The 27,034-nt window shown below is 45.1% G+C and overlaps 1 protein-coding gene and 1 long non-coding RNA gene across 4 annotated transcripts in view; both read right to left on the bottom strand.

The window, feature by feature from the left end:
- The window catches only part of hivep1 (HIVEP zinc finger 1), a 38,447-nt gene that overhangs the window by 4,528 nt on the left and 6,885 nt on the right, over window positions 1-27,034 (bottom strand). For all 3 annotated transcript variants that reach the window (XM_044138819.1, XM_044138818.1, XM_044138820.1), the window contains exons 3-6: window positions 9,503-9,556; window positions 2,381-8,019; window positions 1,529-1,662; window positions 1,273-1,448 (exon numbers count right to left, since the gene is read on the bottom strand). In XM_044138819.1, the coding sequence (XP_043994754.1) occupies window positions 1,273-1,448; window positions 1,529-1,662; window positions 2,381-8,019; window positions 9,503-9,556 (6,003 nt within the window). The remainder of the gene's footprint in view (window positions 1-1,272; window positions 1,449-1,528; window positions 1,663-2,380; window positions 8,020-9,502; window positions 9,557-27,034) is intronic.
- Window positions 19,467-22,208, bottom strand: LOC122843781. Its single transcript, XR_006372772.1, has 3 exons — window positions 22,137-22,208; window positions 21,760-22,029; window positions 19,467-20,816 (listed from the first exon to the last, which is right to left on the bottom strand). It is a non-coding gene; the product is annotated as an uncharacterized LOC122843781 (long non-coding RNA).

The raw sequence follows: 27,034 nt of genomic DNA, 5'->3' as shown, positions 1-27,034 counted from the left end.
GCTGAATGGAGATTAAAGGATTTCTCAAACAAGCATTAAATAATGGAGGCAACAGGAAATAAAATTATAACATGATGTAAAGTTCAATAAATACATCCCCTTTAAGACAATAAAAAGCTCAAATTAGTCAGAATTATTTACATTTATTACCTTCATATTTTGAGTCACTCAATTTCATAAAGTTTATTCCAGCTCTGCTTCTTGTCTGGATTTTATTTTGGTAACACCCAAAGGTCATCACTTAGCCCCCTTTAAAAACTTCCTGAATACGCCCCTGCCAAGGAGTCTGGAGTTTGCATTTAATATAAACAATATTCAGGCATTAGCATCTTCACATATTTTAAATGTGACACATTAAATTAAAACTCACTCAACTGTCTGATGAGCACTAATAAATAACGTTATTAATTCAAACTCTTGTTTGCTCTGCTTCGCTTCTACCTCTGTGCCACAAACCGTAAGGTGATGTGAAGTCATACACAGACCTGCCGGGGAAAGTTGTTACCATGGAAACAGTTTTAAATCTTAAATGATTCAGCTCCCATCTGTCACCTGGAGTCTCTGCTCCAAGACCAACACAACTACCGGAGACTTTGGTCACCATGTTGTCGGACAAAATAATTCTTCAGCTTTTTTAATCTCAAATGCAGCAGATTTGTTACAGGGAGAGCGCTGAAGTTTTCAGGACTTTTTTAAAGGCAAAAGATTTATAATACATATTATATGTGACATAATATATTTGCAAAGTTAAACTAGAAACACATCAGTCAACATGCCAGATAATTTTAAGTTTTTTCAAACAAAATTGATTTATGTCTGTAGTATGGATGTACTTTTGCAAACACTGCAACTCAACTTATTACCTTGCTTGAATACAGAACTCTGAACAACAAGCGTTTTTAACAATGGCCTTTTGTAGCTAATCCTCCTGGTAGAAGCTGTAACTGACTCTCAGAACATTTCTGAAATAAAAATGTGTTCTGTGGGGTGCTGCAGTGGTAAAAGGCCAGCCCAGTCCTCGACGCGGCTGTCACAGGTTCAAGTCCTGAAACTGATGACCCGCATGTCTTCCCCCTCTCTTATTATCCACTTTTCTGTCTGACCACTCTCAAATGAAATAGAGACAATAAAACTTTAAAAAATACATATCTAAAAAATTGTTTTATTGGTCTGACGTGTAAACCTGTTTTCTGAGAATCTGCTTTGCTAACAAGTAGAAAAAGGTGAAACCCAGACAAACATTTATCATCTGTTCAGCCCGAGGACTCTTACCTTTCGTCTTAAAGGAGAAGTTGCAGTGGACACAGTGGTACGGCCGCACGTCCGAGTGGGTGCGGATGTGTTTGCGCAGCATGCTGGGCTTCTTGCAGCGAATGCCGCACTCCTCGCAGATGTATTTTCCTCGTCCACGGCCGCGCACATACACATACTCCTCGTTAGATTTGTATCTGTGGGTTTGCAGGGTCACTATGAAATCCATGAGGCGACAAGAAAACCTCTACGAAGATAATCACAGAGCAAGTCTTACCCGCCGTCGAAAATTTTGACGCGTCGTGGTTCTGCTGATGGGGTCGCTTCCTTGTCTGAATCATTACTGGTTTGAGGTTCTGGTTGTAGTTTACCTCTCGGTTCTGTTGACACAGACTTCTGGGCAGCCAGAACCTAAAGGAGAAAGTAAAGTCAGAATTTTCAAAATTCAATTGAATAAAATTAATGGTGGGTACCACAAGCTACAAAGTTTGCTATGCTAACCCTGAAGTACTAATCGTAGACGTTAGCATCGCTAACACCAAAAAGTTACACCAACACAGTTTTTATAGGAAGCTAATGGATAAAGCGCTAATTTCAACCAACCGTGTTTCATTGACCTGTTTAGTTGGCGCTTCAGGAAGTGATTCTTTGGAACAGACCTTTCACTCATAATTTGAGTTTTATAGTTGTTTAGTATTGCTAACTCCGTTGCTGATTTTGCCTAATGGCACGGTCAGAAATCATGCAGGACATCAGTAGATTTTAATGTGTTTACTGGTGCATGCTGGGTAAAGAACAAACTTTTTTTTAACCGCATCATCATTGGAGAACGAGGAATATGAACTGAAACGCTCTCAAAGCAGTTCATGTGTGTTAATTTTTACATTAATTTGTTTCTTTCTTTACAAAAAAAGAAATGGAACTCCTGCGTAAACAAATTAAGAACATGAATATAAATGTATTACTATAAGAAATAACAGTTGATAAATAGCATACGTGTTGAATTTTAAAATAATTTACTTTGCTGTTTTGTTAACTTTCATTTGGATAAACATTTTCAAAGTTACCAAAAGCACTAAACAAAAGCTTAGCTACGCTATTAGTGGCGATATTTTAAAAAGGGACTCACCCGGGGCATGATGTCCTTCAGTTTGCCCGAGTATGACAGGATGTCCGACTTCCCGCTCGTCTTTATAGCAGAGGTGTAGTGGATTTTCTTGGAGCTCTGCTTGGAGTCAAAAAGAGACATCACCATCTTGGTGGGTAGCCCCAGGGGGTTGGGATTGTTGGGGTTTACAGTCCAGGAAGCATAAGCTGATGTCTTCAGGCCAGTCTGCTGCACATGCAGAGATTTTCTCTTCATCAGAAAACACCATGTGAAGGTAGTAGTGGTCTTTAAGCTGGGAAAAGACAGGCGGTGGGTGTCCTTGGTGTTCACCATTGATACCGATGTGGTCAGTTTCCCTTGTCCGGAATGGAAACTAGCAGGTCGGATCAGGGATTTAGCCGGGGACCATCTCTGCTCCTCAGTTTTCTCGTGGGGCTTTAGGGAGGTGCTGGGGGCGGAGGTGTCCTGACTCCCTGTCGTAATAGTGAGAACAGACTTTTCCGGAATCACACTTCCCTTGTCTTTTTCCAGTCCAGAACCATCGGGTGACATGGGTTTCACATCATCTGTGGCCTCTGAGTCCTTCTCAGAAGCTGTCTTAACGTCAGGCAGAGGAGGCGCTTCGGTCTCAATGGGGCTGTCCGCTGGTTCTGTTGTGCAAACCTGACGAACGAGCATCAGTTTCCTCTGTCGTGTCACCTCAGACATCTTTGAATTGAGGTAACTAAGTGATCTTCCATCTGTCAGACAAGCCACCCCATGCTCATCCTTGGCCCGTTTCTGGTGCTTCTCCATGTAAATGTCCAGACTGTTGGCAGGGGAAAGCATGCGCTTACTAGAAGCAGTGGGTTCCTGCTGGGGACAAAGTGTTACTGAAGCCAGTTTCTGAGTGCAGAAAGAAGGAACCTGGTCTGGATGATTTGGAGGAACGTCTTTCTTTGCTGTCAACACAACCTGGGGGGTGGTCTCAACAATGCTGTGAGATGATGATGGACTGCTTTTATTGGACAGGGAGGAAGAAGGGTGCATCTGCTCATGAGTGATTAGGATCTGTGGCAGTGGAACAGATCCTGGTTGATTCTTCTGCTGCTCGGCTGCCAGGACAACTGTTTGGGTCTTGATCTCAGAGGCTTGCTGGCTGGCAACAAAAACATTCTGTATTACATCTGATGATTTGGGAATGCCCAGCATGGGTTTGGCAATTGGAATAGTTAAAATTGGCAATGCGATCTGAGTCCCCTGCGCACAAGAGAAGGAGAATGTTTGGCTTGATCTCTGAGGGCACTGGAGTTGGTATTTGGGAACGAAACATTTCTTCTCTTCAAAGACAGAAGTCTTGTTTTGGACACTTTCCCGACCCACTGTGATCTGGCTGAGCGGCTGCTGGACCTTCTGGGTAATTTTAACCCTTGACGTTTGATGCCAAGGGTGTGGAAGACCATGGACCTGTGGCAGCTGAGTCGGACTTCCTAGATTAATACTTTGCACCATTTGCTCATTCTTTTGCAGGGGTGCCTCTGTAGGATGAAGTATGAATGGCTGAGCTGCGGGGCGTCTACTGGATATGTGAATCTGCTGGGATCTGTTCTGTGGAAAAGAACTGACGTTTGTGATGGGAGCTTTGTCGGCAGGGATGACGGTTTTCCGCACAGGCTGCTGGCTTTCTGGGCCAATCTTTAAAGACATCTGTCGAACCAGTGGCCCACGCCTCCTTTCGATAAGCGGTACCTGGGAGACTTGTCCAGTCTTTGGTTGAGCAACAGGTGACAGAGACCTGCTGGGAGACACATTTCCACAATCAAAGGACTTGCTACGATAATCACTTGAAATCTCCACAGAGGGATGTGTACACGTGATTTGCTCAGATGCGGCACGCCTCATGATTCCAGGCACACCAAGGGTGTTGAAAGCTGCCGACAGACTTTGGGTATCTGGGACTTTGCCAGAACTCTCGGTTCTGGATGGACTTTCAGATCGAGAGAGCTCATCTCTGTCGAAAGAGGCAGAGATGCTGGAACAACGAGAGAGACTGCTATCCCTGCTGAGGCTGCGTGAGAGAGTAGACTCAAAGCTGGACTCCCCTGAGGAGTGATCCATCTGAGCCAACCGAATCCTTTTCTTTTTTGGAGGAAGTTTCTCTGCCGGTAACTTTGATAAGCTCTCACTTCTCTGAGGCCAGTTGAACTGATCTGGAGGCTTGTCTGCTGGTTCGGCAGTCTGGGTCTCATGCTCCCTGTCTGAATCCTCTGTGACTAAAATCTCAGGGACCTGGATGTTGCTTTGGCGAACAAGACGAGACTGGACAGGCGTGGAGTTAGCACTAAGCCTGCCATCATTACTTTGCTCGTTTTTTTGGTTTCCATAATCAGTACTGGAGGATTTGGTCATTTTTTCGTGGTAGGTCTCGGTGGAGCCAGCTGCTGTTCCATCTATGTTGGCTTCACTCAGGGAGTCCTTCTCCATGGTTATAACTGGAGAGACCCTCTCCACAGAGTCTGTCTCAAATGAGCTATGGCTGGTCAGAGAGTTGGTGTGTTTAATCACTGACGTCCCACTGCCCTGCCTAGGTAGCTCTCCCTTCACTGAGCTGCTGTTCTGGGTTTCTCTAATGGGCGACAGTCTGGAATCTGTATTCATCCCTCGTGCTACAAGTTGGATCTGAGGTAACTTTGGCTGGTTGTTTTTGGGCTGGACCTCCACTATTAGAGCATGTCGAGAGAACGTCCTGTTGGTAGGATCTATTGGAGACTCAAAACTAACTGAGCATGGTGGGATGGTGTCAGTTGGAGATTGATCATCCTCATCACCAACACTTTTCATTTTCCGCCTCTTCCTGATTGATGTCTGTTGATCTAGTATCCCTGAGCCAATTGTTGACCTCGGGATAATTGGGTGTTGTGCGCCGACATGAAAAACATCTTGATCACTTTCTTTAACAACCACTGGCTTGTTCTTTGGGGCACGAAGCTCTGAGCAGTAGAATTTCTTATGAGTTTCAAAGTTCTCCAACTTTCTGTACCGATTCCGACAGGTTTCACATTCATACATCGTGCCTTTGTTTTGTTGTGGCTTCTTGTTTCTGTCCTGACCGTGTTCAAATGACTTGCTCCTCTGCATTAAGTCTGCGGAGATGCTTGGGCCATGATGGCCCTCATCCATGGAGCGAACAGAAGGGAGGCCATGACCCTCACTTGTGGAAAAATCTTCCACTGCTACCTGTCTGACCAAAGTGCGAGAATGCATGGCAGGGTTTGGAGTTGGTGGTGCTGATGAGAATACCTCATCATTTAGGGAACCAATTTTATCATCAAATGATTGACAGACCCTCAGAGGGTGGGGGATGGGAGCAACATTGACAGGTAGGGCTGAATGTCCAGGTGTGGTGGGCATGGAGTTACTTCGTGTTATTGGCAGACAGTCCATTGGAGGGTAGGGGGAAGGAACGGAGAGCAGAAACACTGGCTTTGACTTGTCTGTGGGGGTGAATGGGGATTTAGGAATGTCTGAGCTGGAACTCGACCGCCTTGCCATTGGTTTTAAATCAAACTGAAATGAGTCTTTGAAGATGTATGATTTGGGGGAGTCAATGCTGCCTCTTCTGGACAGAGAGGTCCTCCGTGGCTTAACGCTATCCAATTGTTTGTTATCCACCACTGCTTCATTGTCGGATATCAGCTTTGAAATACGCTCTTCCAGGGAGCGGGCACTGGCTTCCAGTGGTGGCCGCATTTGTCTTTCTGGGGGTCGTGTTTTTTGCTCAGCTGCAACATGCATTACAGTTGCAGCCAAGGCAGGGATGCTGGGAAGTGTATTCTTGGAAATGTCAAGGTCTACTGGGGGGATTATCTTCACAAAAGGACTTGTGGGGCTCATGGCCTGGTCGGCGCTTTCAGAGCGAGAGAAGTAACCAGAATCTGTGCTTCCTAAACTGCGGGGACTGAGCAAACACTTGGGCTGCTGCTGCTGAGAGAAGTCTGTAGCTTGCTGCCGTTGAAGTTGAGCATGCCCGCCCAACAGGGGAGACTTGCACTGCTGGTCTTCATCCTCACTTACAGTGTCCAGTGAGGGATTTGTACCTTCCACCTCCTTCAGGGAGGACAGAATGCCTGATCTCAGATTTGTAGCCTGAAAGTCTCTTTGCCTTTGAGCAGCAGCTTGCTCAGGTGCAGCACCTGTAACTCTTGGACTATCTGCCCTCAGAGGAGACGCGTTAACCGGATACACAACAACTTTTGGAAGAGCTGCCGTCACTTTGGGTTCGTGGGCCCTCCGACTTGGGGAGGATCTTACTGGTGAGTTCAGCTCTACGGGTGTAATGCCTGCACCTTGCAAACTGTTTTCAGAGGAAGCCGCTGTGCAGCTCTGCGTAGAATCTGGATCCAGGTCGGCGGTGCTACCTTCTTCATCACTGTCAGCACTCTCCTCTGCCTCTGAGTGTGTACCAGCAGCTTTGTCCGATTCTTGAGACAACGATCCACCTCCGGATTCAGAGCGTGCCATGAGCCCTAGCTTTATAGCGTGAGCGTGGGATTTCTTGTGCTTGTATAAGTTGCTCTTAGTTTTGAAGGAAAAGCCGCAAGTGACGCAAGGATATGGGCGCTCTCCTGTGTGAGACCTGATGTGTTTGAGCAGCACGCTAGGTTTTGCACACGCCCGGCTGCAGTATTCACATACATACTTTCCGGGCTTTTTAAGTTTTTGGTCCTTGGCGACCTGCTCAGCACCGAAGTTCATGACAGTGGTCATTTGCATCTGGTTGCTGCTCGGCATTACTGGAACCTGAATGGTGCTGGGAACACTGGCAGGATTAGACTGGCATGTTTGTGCTACTGGGGGTTGGCTTTGGGACAAAGCATTGGTGCCCATTGGAGCTGGTGGTCCGGTGCTAAAGTTCATGTGCAAACTGGGTTTTTCTGAATTTGAAGCAACTGGCATAAACTGTGGTGCTCCCTGCTGAGATGTCTGCAGATTTCCCTGCAGAGCTGCTGCAATGCCAATGACGTTCCCCTGTTTGTCAATGTAATAGGTCTGCATGTGGGGCGGCTGCGTCTGGAGACCTATGTTGACTGCAGGAAGAGGACTTACTCCCCCTCTGAGCTGAGGATAGAGAGCAGCAGGGGGTTTATTGATGGCCATGGCCTGCGAGGGGCTTTTCCTCTCAGTCAGCGTGCTGAAGTCAGGCTCCATCGCCTTCAGCAGGACGTCCAGAGGGTCGCTGCTGCGGTACGACTCTTCCACGAAGCCGTGCTCTGGGCTCTTGCTGTCTTTGGCAAGAGGCTCTTCGGCAGTAACCTGCGGGCTCTCCTTGCTGTCCGAGGGCTCACGTGACGGAGGCCTAGAAGACGTCCCCTCTTGCTTCACCTTCTCAGCATCAGAAAAATAGGACCCCTCCTCGAGGGATGCTGCAGTTCGTACAACATTTTCTGGGTCTTCCTTTCTGTTTGGAGATGCTGGTGGATTGCTAGAGGGGCGGGTGGGGAAGGAGGAAGGTGTCGTGTCTTTAGGTGACGAGTCGTGGGCTGCAGCTTCACATGATTTTGACGTCAGGGGCTTCTTCACAGGAGATTTGGGATTTTTCTTCAGCTGATTTTCTCCAACAACTTTCTTCCTCTTCAGGCCTTTTATGCTGTCTGCAGCCCTCTGACTGCTCTCAGACACGCCTGTGGAGACAGAAACAAACATCGTTGGTTCAGTAGGTCAACTATCATTCAGTGCTCTATAGTCCTGACCAGAAAACAAAAATATGCTTCGTCAGCTGAAAATCTGAGTCACTTCCCGATGTGCATTATAACCGATGTTCTTTCCTTTGACTCGACTAATGTGTTACAAAATCTGAAAAAGAGATTTTTCTAAGACTCTTTAAAGATTTATAAAGTTTCTGTCGTGTCTAACACTCGTTCTGGTTCTGTGAAGCAGCTGATCAGAACCCTGCAGCCTCAGCGCCGGACCAGGCCGGGGTTTTTCAGGACACGGTTACGTAACGCTCGCTGTGCTGCGTCACAGTTTCCTGGCCTGTGATGGAGTTTCCCAGGATGAGCTCAGGGGGCCTTTAAGTTCTGTAGACATAATTAGATTAAGGAGTGCCTGATCTTCCCTAACTTAATCTGTTCTTCAGGCAAGTTGTGCAGGAACCCTCAGCAACAGATAAACACGTCTCTGAAACGGCTTCAGACACAAAACAGGAGCATCAGGCAGGAAACTGGATGTCTGCAAACATCTCCTGGTCTTCGTCTGCCTGCGTCGACCAATAGGACTGGTTTTAATGGTTTTACCACCAATCATAGAGAAAGTGTCTGTCAGTGTTTTACTGCAGCCTTCAGTATAACAGCCGTGTAGCTGCTTTCTTTCACAAACCAAATCTAAACATGAAGGAAAACAGTTTGTTCAGGAAGTGAGGAAATAATAAATCAGATGATCAAATAAAAAGCTTTTTCAAACTCAAACATTTACTGTAGAAATTGAAAAAGCAGTTTTCAAAAGAGGAATAAATCTGTCCTAACCAACCTGACCTTGTGTGGAAAAGTATTCACTCCCTAAACCTGAGAACTGGTTGTTTGTTCCTCTGCAGCCGCAGCTGCCATCAACTGTTTCTACAAACTTTGGCCTCACTGGAACAATAATGAATATGCAGGTTCCTGATCTGGGTCAAAATGTTCTTTTTATTCATTTATTTTGGTCTATAAAATGTTTTCATCAACAAAACCTTTCCCCAAAACATTTCAAGATTTCTCTGGTCCAAGTAAGTTTTAGTGTGAAAAGTCGTTTCCTGTCCGTCTCTTCAGGATGTTAAAGAAAAGAAAACTGCTGGAGGGATTCTAGTAAACGACATCAATTCAAAACTTGTTTTTGCTGCTAATTTATTGAATAAGTAGGACAGGAGCTGCGCTGCGTTAGGTTCACTACCCTCCAGAATATGAAAGGCTAAAACTGGAAACCAGTTAATCCCTCAGGCTGCCCTCACAGCCCAACAGGAAATCAAACTGGGAGCACTGGAGTCCACTCAGCTGCAGATCAGTGGGCGTACAGGTAAACAAACTGGGGCCAGTCGCTGCTGCAGAAACGTGTTTAGCTCCTCGGATTCCTCCTGCTGGGTGTGGAAACTCTCCAGTCCGCCCGGACAGAACCGGTACAGTTGGTTCTTACCTTCCTGTGAACCTTTGGGATCCTTCAGCTCCTTCTGCGCCTCTTCGATTTTATCTGCAACAGAGAAGCAGAGACATGTTTTCAGTGTTGCTGCTGCTGGAAAACACCCAGCTCTGGTTCTGGTTCTGCCTGGTCCCAGCATGCAGCAGGTCAGCAGCCTGGTTCTGTCTGACCCAAACAGACCGATACATTGACCGCTGCTGGAATTATTGATGTGAGGCGTAAAGAGGAACCAGGGGCTGAAAACTTTAATGTTCACTAAGCGGTTCTGATCCAACCGGACACGGATGAACCAGCCCGGTTCAGAAGTTCTGCTCCAGGTCTTCCATTGCTGTAATCTATGGTTCTGAACTGGTTCTGGTTCTAGTGATACTAACCAGCACTGGTACCATAAAGCTCAAACTCTCAGGTGGTCCAGATGCAGATCAGGTAGCAGAACCAGAACCAGCAGCTCCATTCCAACAGGAAGTTCAACCATTCCGACAGGAAGTTCAACCATTCCAACAGGAAGTTCAACACGCTCCGACAGGAAGTTCAACCATTCTGACAGGAAGTTCAACACGCTCCGACAGGAAGTTCAACCATTCCGACAGGAAGTTCAACCATTCCGACAGGAAGTTCAACCATTCCGACAGGAAGTTCAACCATTCCAACAGGAAGTTCAACACGCTCCGACAGGAAGTTCAACCATTCCGATAGGAAGTTCAACCATTCCGATAGGAAGTTCAACCATTCCAACAGGAAGTTCAACCATTCTGACAGGAAGTTCAACACGCTCCGACAGGAAGTTCAACCATTCCGACAGGAAGTTCAACCATTCCGACAGGAAGTTCAACCATTCCGACAGGAAGTTCAACCATTCCAACAGGAAGTTCAACACGCTCCGACAGGAAGTTCAACCATTCCGATAGGAAGTTCAACCATTCCAACAGGAAGTTCAACACGCTCCGACAGGAAGTTCAACCATTCCGACAGGAAGTTCAACATGCTCCGACAGGAAGTTCAACACGCTCCGACAGGAAGTTCAACATGCTCCGACAGGAAGTTCAACCATTCCAACAGGAAGTTCAACACACTCCGACAGGAAGTTCAACCATTCCGACAGGAAGTTCAACATGCTCCGACAGGAAGTTCAACACGCTCCGACAGGAAGTTCAACCATTCCGACAGGAAGTTCAACCATTCCGACAGGAAGTTCAACCATTCCAACAGGAAGTTCAACCATTCCAACAGGAAGTTCAACCATTCCAACAGGAAGTGCGACCTGTTACGGCAAGAATCTAAACCATCGCTCCATCCATGTTGAGATCTTTTCATCTTACACTCGTTTATCCTCCATCTGTTCTTCCTCTGTTCTCGGGTTCTATCTGTAGATTCTGTAGAACCAGAACCGTCTGAACTTAATTGTTTCTGTAAAACATGAAATCTGAACCTGGATATTTTCTGGAGGAGTGTTTGATGTTTGATCTCATTAAAGGGATGAATGTTGTTCAACTGGACCGGTTCTGACAACCCGACTCAGGAAGTACCAACAAACCCAATAGAGGTTGTAGGAACCTAAGCTGGTCGGTTTGGGTTCAGAACTGAATCAGTTCTGCAGGAGAAACCAGAAACAATTTGTTCCCTTTTCATTTAAATCTGAACATTTTTCAGAAAAGAGAAAAATTTTCTCCTCCAACCAGGAAACTCTGAAAACATCCTGGAACAAAAACGCTCCTTCACACACAAACACCAACAGGAGGGAAGAACGCAGGATGTTCCCAGATCCACGCCAGGAAACTCTGGAGTGGAGGAGGTCAGTGGATTATGTCATCCTGCATGGGTGTGTGTGTGTGTGTGTGTGTCACTACAGGCACACCCTCCTCCATCTCTCTCCAGCGATTACATAACGCCGGCCCCACCCTGCGCTGCAAAACAAAGGCTTCCTGCCAGCAGAAAACCAGCAACCAGCATTTTGTTTACAAACGCAGAGACAACGGGAAGCTGCTGCTGCAGAGATCTGATACACAACAGATCCCTAAAACACACAGTGGATCCCTAAAACACACAGTGGATCCCTAAAACACACAGTGGATCCCTAAAACACACAGTGGATCCCTAAAACACACAGTGGATCCCTAAAACACACAGTGGATCTGCTCTTTTAACCAAAGATCCTCTACAAGAAAATAATCAAAATGTGAGAAAGCTGCTGAGACAAAATGAGTTTAAAATTCAAACCCACTGATTCAGGCACATTTCCCCGTCTGCATGGAGCCTCTGTTGGCTCCAAGTCGGACCCGGAATAAGAACCGGGCTGGTTCTGCACATCAGAATCATCTGGGATCATTTCTCTACCAGCAGCTGCAGCTGGAAACACAACGCCGGGCTGGAAGGACTTCTGGAAACATCTAAACCTTCCCAGAAGATTCAGCCCAACGTCAGAGCGTGAAGGTCAGAGAAATGACCTGAAACCACACAGCTCCAAATCAGACTCTACAGGTCTCACTTAGCAGGCTAGAGGTCAAAGGTCACGACCCCTAAATCTGCATTGCTGCTTGGAAGGGTTAAAGCAGAAAGCCTCTTCTCTCTAGAAACAAGATGGCCGCCGGCCCGAGGCTAGCAGAGCTGAACCTGATGGACAACGTCATCTGGACAGACGAGACCAGAGAGGAGACGATGGACCAGGACGGGCAGAACCAGCTTTATGCACGGTGGTGGAGGGATGATGGTGTGGGCTTGTAAACGCTGTAAATTCTTGACACTAACAGGAACCATAGAATTGCACAAAAATCTGTGAGGGACGGCTGAGTCCCAGAATGAAACTCTGTGAAAGAGGAGTACAGAGGCTGGTGAAGAGGCCCTTTGAAAAGCCGTTTACATGGTTTTAAAGGGAGTGAATAAAAACAGCAGCAGGTATTTTGTTCCATAAAACACAGCAGGAGTGAAACAGGTAAAACTCCACAAACCAACCTGTTCAGGATTGTATTTGAAATGTAATCAATTATTAATTTATTGAACTTGATTTAATGTGAGATGTGTGTTGCTTTGTGTTTCTGTGTTTGATTTGATGTAAAACTCTTTGAAATGCCTTGATGCTGAAACCTGCTATACTAATAAAATTTGATTGATTGATTGATTGATTGATTGATTGATTGATTGATTGATTGTCCTGCAGCCTCGGCGCCTGCACTGTTTGATTCCTCTGCTGTCCAAAGGGTTCCAGCTCAGACCAAACCGGGTCGCCAGCAGAACCAGGAACCCAAACAGCAGCATGTTGTTAAAGCAGAATCATGACTCTGAAGCTGCCATTAAAAATGCAAGCAGGTGGCCTAGTCAAAGTTCAGACGTTCACAGAGCCAAGCTGGGGCGTGCTGTGGTGGCGTAGAGGTTAGCGTGACCCACGTTTGGAGGCCTTCAGTCCTCGACGCGGCCGTCGCAGGTTCGATTCCCGGACCCGGCCGACGTTTGCCGCATGTCTTCCCCTCTCCTCCCCACTTCCTGTCAGCCTGCTGTGGTATAAGGGACACTAGAGCCACAAAAGACCCCCTGGTGGGGAAAAAAAAAAGAGCCAAGCTGAAGCTGTTAGAAAGAAGCTGAAGAACGGATTCCTGGTGGACCGGATCAAACTGCAGATCCCAACAGATTAAAAACTGGAAGCTAATCGGATTTATCTGCAGCTCCTCATGTTTGTTTATTTGGACTAAATTTTTCCCATCAGGTACGACTGCAGGATGAGATTTGTTAAATAATTCAGACAGGTGGGAACAAATGTAAAACGAGAATAAAAGTGGAGCTCTGGAGTTTGAGCCCATCTTGCTCTGTCTTGAGGACGTGAACAGAATGCCGAGCGCCGGCCCAAATCTGCAGCTCTCAATAATGCATAAGGAGAGCGAGAGGCGGGTCCGGGTCCGGGCGGCGCCCCGATCGGCAGCAGCAGAAGAAGAAGGCATCTGGTAGTGGCTGCTCTGCAGAGGTTTGCTGCCCCCGCAGGAAGCTGCAGGCCGCTGATTATGGGACGCGTGGGCTCCCAGTTAAAACCTGAAATAACGAGGCGGCTAGGAGTGTGTGGGGGAAGAAAATGAAAATCAACTGCAGCTCCTTCTGACTGCAGCTGCTGCAATTATCAAACATTTGTAGAGGAGTTGCTGTGGTAGCATGACTGCAGCTAACAGGTCAGAGCGTTTCTACCTGCAGGAGGGAGGGGTTAGTTTTCAGGGTGGGGTTAGTTTTCAGGGAGGGGTTAGTTTTCAGGGTGGGGTTAGTTTTCAGGGTGGAGTTAGTTTTCAGGGTGGGGTTAGTTTTCAGGGAGGGGTTAGTTTTCAGGGTGGGGTTAGTTTTCAGGGTGGGGTTAGTTTTCAGGGTGGAGTTAGTTTTCAGGGTGGGGTTAGTTTTCAGGGAGGGGTTAGTTTTCAGGGTGGGGTTAGTTTTCAGGGTGGAGTTAGTTTTCAGGGTGGGGTTAGTTTTCCACCACTGAAGTAATAAATAAATCTTTATTTCTGCCAGCTGACAACAGGATTTCCAGCAGCGATCGGCCTGAATCTGTGGAACCATTAAAACCTGCAACAGCAACCATTTATAGAAATATCTGCATATATTATTATTATTATTATTATTATTATTATTATTATTGTGTTCTGGATGGTCACTGATCCACGCAGGTCAGAACTGTGCATACCCCTCACTATTGATTGGATGCAGGTTCACATACTTCTACTAATACAGAATAACTTTTGCCGACTTTGTGAACATTTAAATTCTCCTAAATAAATTATTACAGATAAATTGAAAGCATTAATTAATTTATTCGGCTGTTTTGTAAAGTTCCAGCTGAATAAAGTAATAAATATTTGGGTTTTGGTCACCAACTGAAGAGTTCTCATTACTTTGGTCTTTATATTCATGCTCTTATTTTGAAGTCTGTTAGGGCAGCAGTTCGGTTTCCTCTCCTCAAATTCAAACAGCTGAAAACCTTTAAATAGAAACTGTAACGTTGTTCTCTGAGGAAGCAGGAAAAACAAAATGGAGGACGCAGGGATGGAGTAATCCCACCAACCGGACGGCAAGCATGAGGCGACAGTGGTGAGAAACATGAAGGAACGTCCAGCAGAACCAGAACCCAAACTGGACCTCTGCTGGGAGCAACGTGGTTCCAGCAGAACCAACTGAACTGTGTGGATTTAAAATAAACTCCAGAAATTCTGGGTGAAACATTTACAGACAGGAGCTTTTATCTTAAATGCAAAATGTTATTTTGTACAGATTTGACTTTATATGTTTATTTTTTTGACTAAACCAGTTAATTAATCGATTACTAAATTAGTGACGTCAATAATTGATTAGCCTGACTGATCAGAACCAGAACAAACGTTTCTCCGGCTCCTGCAGTAAAGGTAGATTTTATCTGCTGTGTTTTTGTTTCTGCAGGGAGCTGTTGCTAGGCAACCAGTAGGAAGTATGAAAGTCCCGTTTCAGGAAACGGCCTCCCAGTTCACCCATTAAAACCATCAACTGTCAAATTTTACTTTCCCTTCAAGTGCAACATAAAAACCCGCAGCAGTCTCTGAACCGGACCGGACCGGACCGGACCCTGCAGCTTCCAGAACAAACAGGTCCAGCGGGTCGAAGAGCTGCAGCAGCTTTGGACCCGGCCCACTCCACTGGAACCAGAACCACTGGGACACAACCAACTGGGAGCACTGGGAGCTGTGGGGCTCCGCCGGCCCGATGCGACGGCACCGCCTGCTTCCTGTCTTTGTTCAGAACCTTACCTCCACCGATCGGACCAGAACCGGGCCCTGAAGCAGAACCGTCCCAAAAACTCCAACAAGAACCAACACACAGAAGCAGCCGGTGCAGAGCAGAACCTCTTCCTCTGGGTTCTGGACTCGGTCCCGGGACCGACCCGCTCCGTGTGTTTCCTGCCTATCAGCTGAGGCGGCGCCGCGCGGTTTCCTCCGAGTGACGATGAGGGGAATTCCTGTAAGGCCCGCAGTGAGAGGGGGGCGGGCCCGGCAGAACCCGGCCCGCAGCGTCACTGAGAGCGGCTGCGGCACCTCCAGGGGATCCTCCTCTTCCTCCTCCTCCTCTTCCTCCCCCCTCTGCTGCAGGAGGATCCACGGCCGGGCCTGCTGCTTTCACTTCCTGCTGCTTTCACTTCCTGCTGCTTTCACTTCCTGCTCAGCTGCACAACTCAGAGTTTTCTTGATTATGCAACCGGCCCGATCTGGCCAGAACCGGACCAGAGCAGATGAATCGTCTCTGGGTCATCGTCACGCTGCTGTAAAGTTACAAAACAAACTTTGCAACATCTGCACATAGTTGGAGGATTACAGCAGAGCTGCACGAACCGGGCCGGGACTGGTTCTGGGTCACAGCAAGACAGAACCGCTGAAACACCTAAAGACAGTGAAAGTTCAAAAAATAGCCGAGTAAATTAGCATCTTAGAATTTATTCTGAAAAATTAATTTAAGGAAAGCTAAGTGTGCAAAAGTTGTAAAAATGAGCAAAATGCTAAACAGGACAAAAATATCCCCACTGCTGTCAGTTTCTAGGCCTCGATTATCAGGTTAAAGGTCAAAGGTCATGACGGAGCATTTAGTAAAACACTGACCCAGTGTTTGGATCAGAACATCCTGGACCCGGTTGGACCCCCGGTTGTTTACATCCTGAATCCATTGATGGGATTTCTGGGTTGTTTCGCCGTTTAGTTCCAGAGAAGCTAAATATTTACGCCACACACGGATCATCGTCGCTCTGTGATCAAGCAGCAGAACCGGGTCGGCAGGAGAACCGGGCCGTGACTCATCCAGCAGCTTAGCGCTGAGTCAGCGCAGCGGCTAATGACGGCTGAGCCGCGCTGGGGGAGTCCAGCTCGGTCAGGGTCAGTCATTCAGCTCCCTGGACTCAGAGGAGTCCAGAACCAGGACCGGACCAAAACCAGAACCGAAACCAGGACCAGGACCAAAAACAGAACCAAAAACAGACCCAGACCAAAATCAGAACCGGGACCAACTTTGTCCACACAAACAGAATCCGGTCCAGTCGACTGTCGGCGTTTCAAGCTAAATATTCAGTTAGCAAATGAAGCTGATTATGGAGCTCAGGATGAATATTTTGGTCGGAGTTTTTTAATATTTAGCCAATATCCAAATTCACTTGCCAATAACCAGAAGTGGACTACCAAAATAAAAGCTCGGCATTTACTCCTGATCTCGAATCACTTCCTGTCATTTCTTCTTTTCTCGAAAAACATTTGGCCCTAAAATAAAAGATGAGCCGTTTTCAAAGCACTACGACCAACAGATCCTCAGCGAAACGACACATCGTTTAATTTGCTCTGAGCTAGCTAAATATTTAGCTTGTAAACTAAACATTTCTCTGGCTTGGAGCTAAATATTTAGCTAGCTCAATGAATGTGAGTCAGAGTCAAATGAACATCATGATCCACAGGTTCCTTTAGAATCGGACCAGTCCATACAAATCAGACGTCAGATGAGAATTAGCTTAAACTCTAATCTGGTAATCCGATCAAATGGTGACATTTATTGGTTGTAAATAAAGTTTATTAGTAGTAAAATCTGTTGGATCTGATTGAAAAACATAATTTAACATAAGTTAAATTAGACACAAGAAAATACTATCTTCTGTTGAATATTCATTACCTTTGATCTTTTTAAATTCTGCACCTAAAAATGAACTAAAAGTACAAAAAACTAAAACTTCTATAACCAATAAAAACTAAACAATAATCTACTACTAACTAGCAAAAACTAATTAAAACTAAATGAATTGGACAAATAAAAACGTCTAATCCATGTGTGATCCCGGTTCTGAGTCCGCTGGGATAAACGGTCCGAACGCTCCGACATGCAGTTACAGTTACAGTTCTTGGTTCTGTTTGGTCGAACAGAACCAAGAACTTCAGCTGCTGCAGAATCAGAAACATGACTCCTCACAAACCGATCAGAACTCGGCCCAGTTTGGGACCAAAACACAAACAGCCAAACGCCTGATGGGACCAAGTTCTGCTACGTTTTGATTTCTGATCTAAATAACAGAACCGCTGAAAACCCGACCCGCTCTGACAGAACCGCCTCTGACGCTGCAGGTGAATCATCTGCACACCTGCAAATGTTAATTATCCTCATGAGTGGTTTTATTTTCCCCAGAGGAAAAGTTTCGGGTCGTGAAGACAGAAAACGAACCGTTGAGTTCAGACGAGTCAGAAACGAGTCGATTCGTTAAAGTTTGACTTTTCAGTGTTTCCAGTTTTCTTCCAGCAGAGCTGCAGTTTACAGACACTCAGCTGTTATTTACAAATCAATTATTCTGACTGTTAGTCAATTGCTCTGCTGATTATTGATAATTAATCGACTTTGCTATCAATTATTCAGACAATTAATTAGTTTTTCTAACAATTAATGGAGTATTTGGATTGTACACATTATTAGAAATACATCAGAAAATGCAAGTGAATAATTTTCTTTCCGTTGATTAATTAATAAAATAAACATTTATAAATGCAATAAGAGCGTTTCTCGTCCATTACTGGTGATCAGAACTCATTTATCTGAACCCGGTGAATCTAGATCTGATTCTAGACGAGTTCAGGTTGGAACAGACGTGCAGCTGATTCTAAATTGTTCCTGAAACGTTCCTGAATCCTCTGAGCAGAGAATCCAGGTGATCCGTTTGTTTTCCGTCGCTGCTGCTTCGAATATTTAATCAGCTTAGAGAAACTAAACTGTCATCTGGGGCTGAAAGTTTAATGAAAAATATTTTCACACATTTGTTAAAGTGATCATTTTGTTGTGACAGTTTAATACAAGACAAATAACCTGTGAAAAAAAATCAATCTCTGCTAACTAAAAACAGCCAATCAGAGCCAGGAGGCGGACAGTGCTAAGCCCCGCCCCCTGGCCCTATTGGTTGTTTCTCCAGATTATTTTCACAGATTGTCTCATATTAAACTGTCATTTTTAACAAATATTATTAATAAAAGTTACAAACTGCAGCTTTGAAAGGACAGAGGAACAAAACTCAGCTGCAGCAAAATGTTTGAACAAAACTAAAATCACAACTTTAAATAAATTTAGATTCCTGTTTTACTTTCTCTTTCTGATTCTCTGCATTTGATTAATAATGTGGAGCCTTTTGTTTTGTCCAAACTGTCATAAATATAATATTAAAACCTGTGAAAACATTTTGAGACTAAATGTTAACAGTTAAATGTTCTGGTTTGCAGTTGAGGAAGGTAAACATCGTCCCGACACGCCGATGCTGACGTCAGTCACCGCGTTTCTTCCCCGACTCGTTCCGGCACTTTGAAAACTAAACCACCTCTAGTGACTTGTTTGTTTTCTGTTCGCAACAGAAACTCGTTTATTTTCATGCATTTCTGCCTTATGCAACGAGTCAGAAACACCGGAAATCAGAGGCAACCAAAATGTTAAAGCAAAACAAATCAGTCGAGTTCAACTAGAGTTATTTATTACTTCAATTAAAAATACTAAACAGATTCTTCAGATTCTAGTAGAAAATGTATCTGTAAATCAAAGAAAAGAAAACAAAGATAAGTTTGAATTTTCATCGGCTTTCACTGGAACGAATTAAAGAGTCTGACTTTCTGCAGGAAGGTTTAGTGAATTATGGATCCAGTTTTCATAAACCTGGAACGTTTGATAAAAAGAGGAAAACTTTCTCCTCCAATATTTTACATTTTGGGGGCATTATGGATGCACTGATAGGAACATTTGGGCCAATAGCGACACCCGATATTAGTGGCTCTGCTTTAGCTGAGGACCGATATTTATCAATATTAAAACCTGCTGAAGCTGCAGCCACTATTCTGACCATTAATCATTTATCTGATTTAAAAAATCTAATTTTACATTTAACCACTTAAAACTTTTTTATATCATGTTAAAATATGTACAGAAAAAATATTAAGATAAATAATTCAATTCATTTTATTGTGAAGCTAAAACTGCCACTTTAGGATTCTGGACAAAGTTTTTGTTTAATTTTCCCAAATTCAAAATGTTTATTTTTTACTGTTTTGATTTAATTTCTGCTCTGAGTTTGTTGTTCTTTCAGCAAAATGCCTGTTTTAGAGTCTGAATTAACGATGAATCGATCAGTAAATTAGCTGATAATTATTTCAATAATTAGTTAATCATGAATAATCGGATTAATCGTTGGTCTTAAATCTTGAGCTGCATCACATGAGCAGCTCATCCATTTCAACCTCCATCAACAAACAGCAACAAGATGGAGATAATCATCGGTTATTAATGTCAGCCCAGTTTCACTTATCAGCCGATACCGATACCGATACCGATATATCATCCCTAATTTAAAATCCTTCCCAGGAAATGACTGTCAGTCAGTCTGCAGGAACCCAAGTCAGGGGCCGAACAGTGCTGCTCTAGGGGCCCCAGATGGCCCCAGAGCCACACTTTGGACCCTTCTGTAAATATGTTTAGTTTGTCAGTTTGTTCTGTTTGTTTCTGAATTTTCTGGTTTGGTACCAACCGGTCATTTTTATTATCGTTTGCTTCATCTTGGAGTTCAGCTTCAGCTCATTAAAATGATGATTCTTGTTTTTACCGTTTCTTGGTTACATCCTATTCATAGATTGCATGTTGCAACAGTTGCTGCAACAGTTGCTGGTCCAGTGCATCGTTGCCATGACACGTTGTTGCGTCACGTTGATGGCGACTGTTTTGCGTAACTTTGGGATTTTGTGGGTTTCCTCCTGATCGGCTGCATCTCAGTGTGTTTACTGTGATGAATTAAAGCTGCAGTGTGAAACTTAAGTTTGGATGTTTTTGTTCAAATTGTCTCCAGAGAAAAGCACCAAACAAACAGATGAAATAACGACACCTAACAGCATCAAATATTAGCATCATAAAAACTGTCTTCAAAAACCCAAACAGGGAGGAAAAGAGCAGATTGAGCAGCGCCAAATGGAGGGTGATTGACAGCGCTAAGCCCCGCCTCCTGGCTCTGATTGGTTGTTTCTAGTTAGCGATGGGAGTCGGCAGCAGAGATGGATTGTTTCCTCAGATTATCTGGGGGTTTGTCTGGGTTTCATCTGCGGCAAATATTCTGTAATCTGAGATTATTAATCCACCATCAGGTCTGATAATTCAGCCGCTTTGAGCCCAGCGGCTCCAGTTTGACTGAAATCGGATGTTTTCTGTCTCTGTTTTGTGATTTGGAAGCTGCCGCCCACCTTCACCTCCTTCACTGCTGCTCCGCTCTGCAGGAGAGGTTACATAACCGCGCCTCTTCCTCTTCACGTCTCCATCCTCCTCTTCCTCGCCTCTCCTGACCATCAAGTCAACATGAATAAAAATATCATCATTAAATCATCAAAGTGCTGCTGGAGAACAAAAGCTGGATTAAATGCACTGATCTGATTTTTTTGAGTTTACAATTTTCTATTTTTCTCTTTAAATCTTTTTTTCTAAGAATTAAAAACACAAAAGAAAAAAAACTAACTCAACCGAAATGAAATATTAATATTTCCTTCACCTGCATCTCAATTTTATTCAATTATAAAACTTTATCAAACTACCAACTGTTGGCTGGTTGGGATGGACGGTTCAAGAAACAGAAACACGTTGATTGGTCAATAATTGGCTGCCGGTCCGAGCCGATCACAATCTGATCACCAATCAGAGCCGATCACAATCTGATCACCGATCAGAGCCGATCACAATCTGATCACCGATCAGAGCCGATCACAATCTGATCACCGATCAGAGCCGATCACAATCTGATCACCGATCAGAGCCGATCACAATCTGATCACAACCCGATTAATATATAGAAACACGTTGATTGTTCAATAACTGACTGCTGATCAAAGCCGATCTGATCACAATCTGATCTTTGATCACTGATCAGGGAAGAATCTGCCCGTTCCAGTCTGTGGCCGGTGGATCGGTGCGGTTCTGTTTGGGAATCTGAACCTTCTCTGGTCTTCAGTGTTTCCCTCTGAACTGTTTTTTCATTTCCAAAGAGCCTCAGTTTCAGGATCTCAACCCTCCATCAGATTCAGCAGGAAAAATGAGAACCTCTGGTCCAGGTTTTAAAGTCTGCGCTGTTTTTCTGTTTCCTTCACCTGTCAGACGTCTGAACCGGAACAGAAACTTCAACCCGAGGACTTTGGGCCGACAGGTGTCCGGGTCGCGGATCAAGCAGAACCGAGGAGAAACTTTACCTCAGCGCCAAACAGAGACACAAACACAAAGCCGAGCTGCTGTACCTGATATGATGAAGAGGAGAAGAGGAAGAGTCCCGCTGGGCCGCTCACCGGGAAACCCCTGACATTCCTGACCCAAACATTCCCAAATTACAGCCGACCGAGCGAGACGAGCGTCCGTCCTCTGAGCTCTTCTTTCCCTCTCTGCCTGTTTCCTCCTCCGTCACTGCAGCTCTCCTTCTCTCCTCCCTCTGCTCCGTTTTTTTAATCCTCTCTGTAAATCAGGGAAAGCCCTCCCTGCTCCGACTTCCCCGAGCGCCGCGGCGCCTCCTGCTATAAAAAGCCAAACAAAGCGGGATGAAGCACTAAAAACGGCGCAGCTCTTTAAATCCTCACACACTAACATGAGATTAGCTGCAGGTTGAGCGCGATATAAATACCATCAACCTGATGCAGCATTGATCCGCCCTGCAGGCTGCAGCGACACAAACACACCGGCCATCCGGATCCGGTCTGGAGGAAGCGGCTGCTTCCAGGAACCACAAAACTGCCAAAATTTAAATTACGAAAATAAATTTGCTAGATGGGAACACGGCCATTTTTTCAAGAAAAATTTAGAGTTGAAACACTCGTCATGTGATCAACAGGCGGATGCTGCTACTGGCGGAAACTACGAAGAAGAAAACAGGAAGTAGTCGGAGGAAGATGATTAGTTTTGGTTCTTGGCTTCAGCATCACAGGGTTCATAAAAAGTGTTTGAAGATGTTGAATCAGAAGCTCTTCTGTAAAATGGCCGACTACAGTTTTCCCAAAACACGAAGGGGAGAATAGTTCAACATTAAAAAGACAAAGTAGCGTAGCGTCTTAGCATTCATCTGTAAATATTAAACTGAAGTGCACCAAATGTTTCCAAAGTTACCAAACGTCAACATGAAAAATTTGCTCTGCTATTAGCTCATTAGCATAAACAGTAAAAATTTCCTGATCTGCGGCAGGTTGTGATGTTTCTTCATTCACACCTTCAACTGCACCTCAGCCCAAACTAACACCAATAATTACATCCATCTTTTTGCTCATCAACTAAAAATAATAAAATATAAAAGCTATAATGTTAGGAGAGTGAATTTTACTGGGAGTAAAAAAGGATTCATGTCATTTTAATGTATTTCTTCCATTTTTAAATCACAATATGCAGAATTTAAAACCTGCTTTAGTAAAACGTTGCCTAACCCTAACCAGCTGAGTCTCGGTGTTCCTCAGGGATTCATCCTCAGCCTCTTCCTGTTTCAACTTTCTTCTTCTGCCGTTTTTCACTGTAAACCCAACAAGACCCAACAGGTCCAGCGATGCTTTCCTAATTAAACCCTGAGTGAACGCGGCTTCCTAACGCTCTGCCTGCACCTGATTTACAACCAGCAGTTATTAACGGGCTTCTGCAGAACCAGCTAATCCCGTCCTGTGACCTGGGGTCCCCGATGCCGAGCCGCATGCTGCTGGAGGGACTTTAGATCCTTTCTGGACGCAAATACCTTCAGATTTCAGTTAAAATTATGTGGGATTTATAGAAAGTCTTTGTGAATCAAAGGTTTCCACTGCGGAAGAGAAAAGACCGTTTGACTTTTTTATGTGGCTAATAATTTAGTTGCATTTTAATTTGACATCCGGCTGTTTGAGCTAATCGCTTCAGGCCTGCAGGGGAAGCCGGATCTCTGACTGCAGTGAGGAATCTGTTTTACACCTGAAGCTCGCTGTGACTCACGCCGACGCCCTGCAGCCGCGCAGCTCGTACAGTTACAGGCTGTTACTTACAGGAGGAAGGTCTGCAGCGCTGCAGCCAATCACCGGCATCCTGCTCCTTCTCCTCCTCCTCACTGAGCAGCAAAGCGAGGAAGAACGTCAGCCAGAGCAGAATTCCTCTGAGATTTTCCCACCCGAGTGGCACTGTGAGCTCAGACCCCCCCTCCAGGATCCCTACCCATGGCAACAGCAGCTGAAGAAAAGACGTCCAGAGTTACGCAAGAGGAGGAAGCTCAGCCAGCAGGCAGCGCCCTCCTCTTCCTCCTCCTGCAGATATTTCCACATCAACCCTCTGGACATTTGCCCCCGGGTCAGACGGGGTTCTGCATGAAGCAGTGGAAAAATAACACATTTCTAACCTAAACTGCACAGCAAACCGTGAAATATGCACACATGAAACTACAAAACACACAAACACCAAAAACAAACCCAACAGAAAAATCCTCCAACCACAGAGAACAAAAGTAGAAATTAATAGAAAAAACAAAGTCCTCCAGACCAGTGGTCCCCAACCACCGGGCCGCGGGCCGGGACCAGGCCATGGACCAATTGGTACCGGGCCGCACAAGAAATAATGAAATATGTCCGTTCTATGTAGTCTGGAGGAGCTTTTATTTTGAAAATCCTAAACCGGATCCTGTCGGTTACGTCTTGCGCGCCAACATGCAGCAGTATGAGTAAGAAACAACGGTGTCTGTCTCGATCCGCCCCCCCACGCCCCCCCGTTGGTTATTCGTTGGTTATATTTTTTAAATTTGCTTTTATGTCATGTGGTGGTAGGATTTTTTTTTAGTTACTCTGTTTCAATGTTTTTTAATGCACATTTTATTTTGTGACTCTTTATTCCGGGACAAAGGTAAAAATAAAGGTTAGAATTATTTGAATATTACACTGTTAATATGTAGCTGCTTTGGGAAACATCAATAAAGAGAGGAATCTGCAGAATGTGCCGATGATTAACAGGAATCTACTCTGATTAATCGTCAGAAGAAATGATTAATCGTTAGATGCAGACCTAATCCAAACCTTTCCTGGCAGCAAACTCAGCCTTAGATTCAGGTTCTAGTCAGCTAGTGCAGCACGGCTAAAAGGACCAGAACCATAAACATGCAACAGATCTAAAAGTGGAAACCAGTAGAGTAAAATCAGCCAAGATCAAATTTGGCTGATTTGGTTGGTTTAGGGTTAATCCTAATCCAACAAAAACACATTCGGTACTCGAACTGAATCAGAATCAGAACCAATTTGCTCCAGAACCACATGAATCTGTCTTCCAATGAAACTAAATAAACAGTAAAACTAAACAGTAAAACTCTGGAACGACGCAAATCATGTAAATAAACACTTTTCCCTGACTAAAAACCACAGAAGAAGACGACTTCTAAATTTATTCCAAACAACAGAGAAATATTTCATGAACGGAGATTTAAGCTGGAAGTCTTTCTGTGGTCCCCCTAGTGGTCTGCAAGGTACTGCACCTAAACGACCGTTTATCTGTGTGAACTTAAGTGCAGCTAAATTAACAAAGGATTGTGTTTAGAAATAATGAATAAGTACCTTTAGACCGGGTCATTCAAAATAAAAGCTAAAGGTTCTGATGGGAAGAAAACAACGTCAGGTGAACTTATTTGATCGGAGGAGTTCATGTCTGAATAGTTCTCTGTTCCTCAGGGTGAGTCGCAGAGCGTTTGGTTTCAGATCTCCATTACAACACAGCATCCGACATGCAGAACCGGGTCCGGCCGGTCCGCTCCGGTCCGGCCTGCGCTCACTAACTGCATCTGAACACCAGAAATAATTAATAAAACCAAGCTTAAAATCCAGATTCACTGTTACTGAATCTGTAAAGGACTCGGTAACATCTACAGAACATCTGCACGGCTCAGCAGGAGGAATGAAGAACACGAGCTAACAGAGTGAGATTGTCGGGTCGTGTTCAGATGCTACTGCGTGTTTGTTTGAAGCTCGGTGGTTTGTGAGTTTGTTAACCGGTGAAGTGATTCTCAACCTGACAGTTTGGGAAACGCTGATTTACAGATTAAATAAAGTGAAAGCGAGAAGCTGAGATCAGATAAGATCTGAGTCTGAACATGTCCCGACCCGTTTCCTGCCCTCCGCGCTCGTAGGAGGCCCCAGCAGTCGGCCACCAGAGCAGCACCCGCAGACCCGCATTCATCCCGCTCAGTTTCCCTGGCAACCCCTGCATCGGGCCGCGCTGCCCCCACACAGGCGGCCTTTCAGGGCTCAGCCCTGCGCTGCCTTTATTTAGAGGCTCCATCGCGTCACCCCCCACCCCCTACAGACGACACGTTTCCTCTGGAGTGTTCTTCATCTCCCCTCCTCCTCGCCGTGTCATCAGTGCGTCTCCGCCGCCGCAGGCAGCATCAGCATCAGGCAGAGCCGGCCTGCAGAGGGGAAAATGCGCTCCAGCTGCGTGTGGCGGCGCATGCTTTCAGGAAACCCAGGGAGGTCACCGTTCATTAGCTCCAATTTACCTTCAGCTCCTCAGAACTTCAGCAACGCTTCGCTGGGCGAAAAGTTTACGCCCAATAAGCGGACTGATGAGGCGGCAGGAGGAATTTATGAGTGGAAAACACAGAAACAGGCTGAGGCCCACAGCTTGAAGGTCACCGATTAGACTAGGATCGATCTATGGTCTATACAAAACATGTTCACTACATTTTTACACAAAATGATTCTTAATAATCAAATTTTAGTCTGTTTCGTTCATTTTTAGGGCCTCTGTCATTTTAAATCCTAATAAGCTGTTGCTGGCCACGCCCCCAACTCGATGTTCACATGTGAAAATGGCTGCGTAATTATTTAAACGTACACCTTTGAAAAGCATTAGCAGAGCCTCCTGCACAACCAGGAAGAATGCAGGAAGTGTTTTCTGGATGGAAAATTAACAACAAATACTTGTGTTTTCCAGCAGCCATTGTACAGCACAAAACCAGCTGACCAAATGTGCTGGAACTCAGCTGGGGTTGCTAGGTAACAGTCGGAACTCAGCCGGGGTTGCTAGGTAACGGACGGAACTCAGCTGGGGTTGCTAGGTAACGGTCGGAACTCAGCTGGGGTTGCTAGGTAATGTCACAGTGCCCATCGAATGGACTCAAAAAGGGAGGGGAGTTTTTGAAATGGCTCATTTTACAAACACTGGAAACCTTTCAATTCTTCCCCAAAACCAGCTGGGCTGTTTTTAGCAGCACTCAGCACAAAAAGAGAAGAATAAAAATGTGCAAAAAGTGAATTTTCCCAAATAGGATCCCTTTAAATCATTTATGAAGAAGAAAACATCCGACTCTCTCTGAACTCACGAAGCAACACGAACACGACCTTTAGAGGCGGCGTGAGACCAACATCAGCCATGAGGCTGGAGGAAAATGTGTGTGATGGTTCACATGAGAACAGCAGCAGTTTATTGGTGAAGAAACAGACATGAACCAATCCAGAGAATTTAGAGAGAAATAAGATCAAAAACCTGGAAAAGTCCAAACCTGATACGACTGCTTGGTTCGCTCCAAACCAGATGGAAACT

The sequence above is a fragment of the Gambusia affinis genome, linkage group LG14 (assembly GCF_019740435.1).
Source record: "Gambusia affinis linkage group LG14, SWU_Gaff_1.0, whole genome shotgun sequence".
Lineage (NCBI taxonomy): Eukaryota > Metazoa > Chordata > Actinopteri > Cyprinodontiformes > Poeciliidae > Gambusia > Gambusia affinis.
This window is presented reverse-complemented; position numbering and strand designations above follow the sequence as displayed.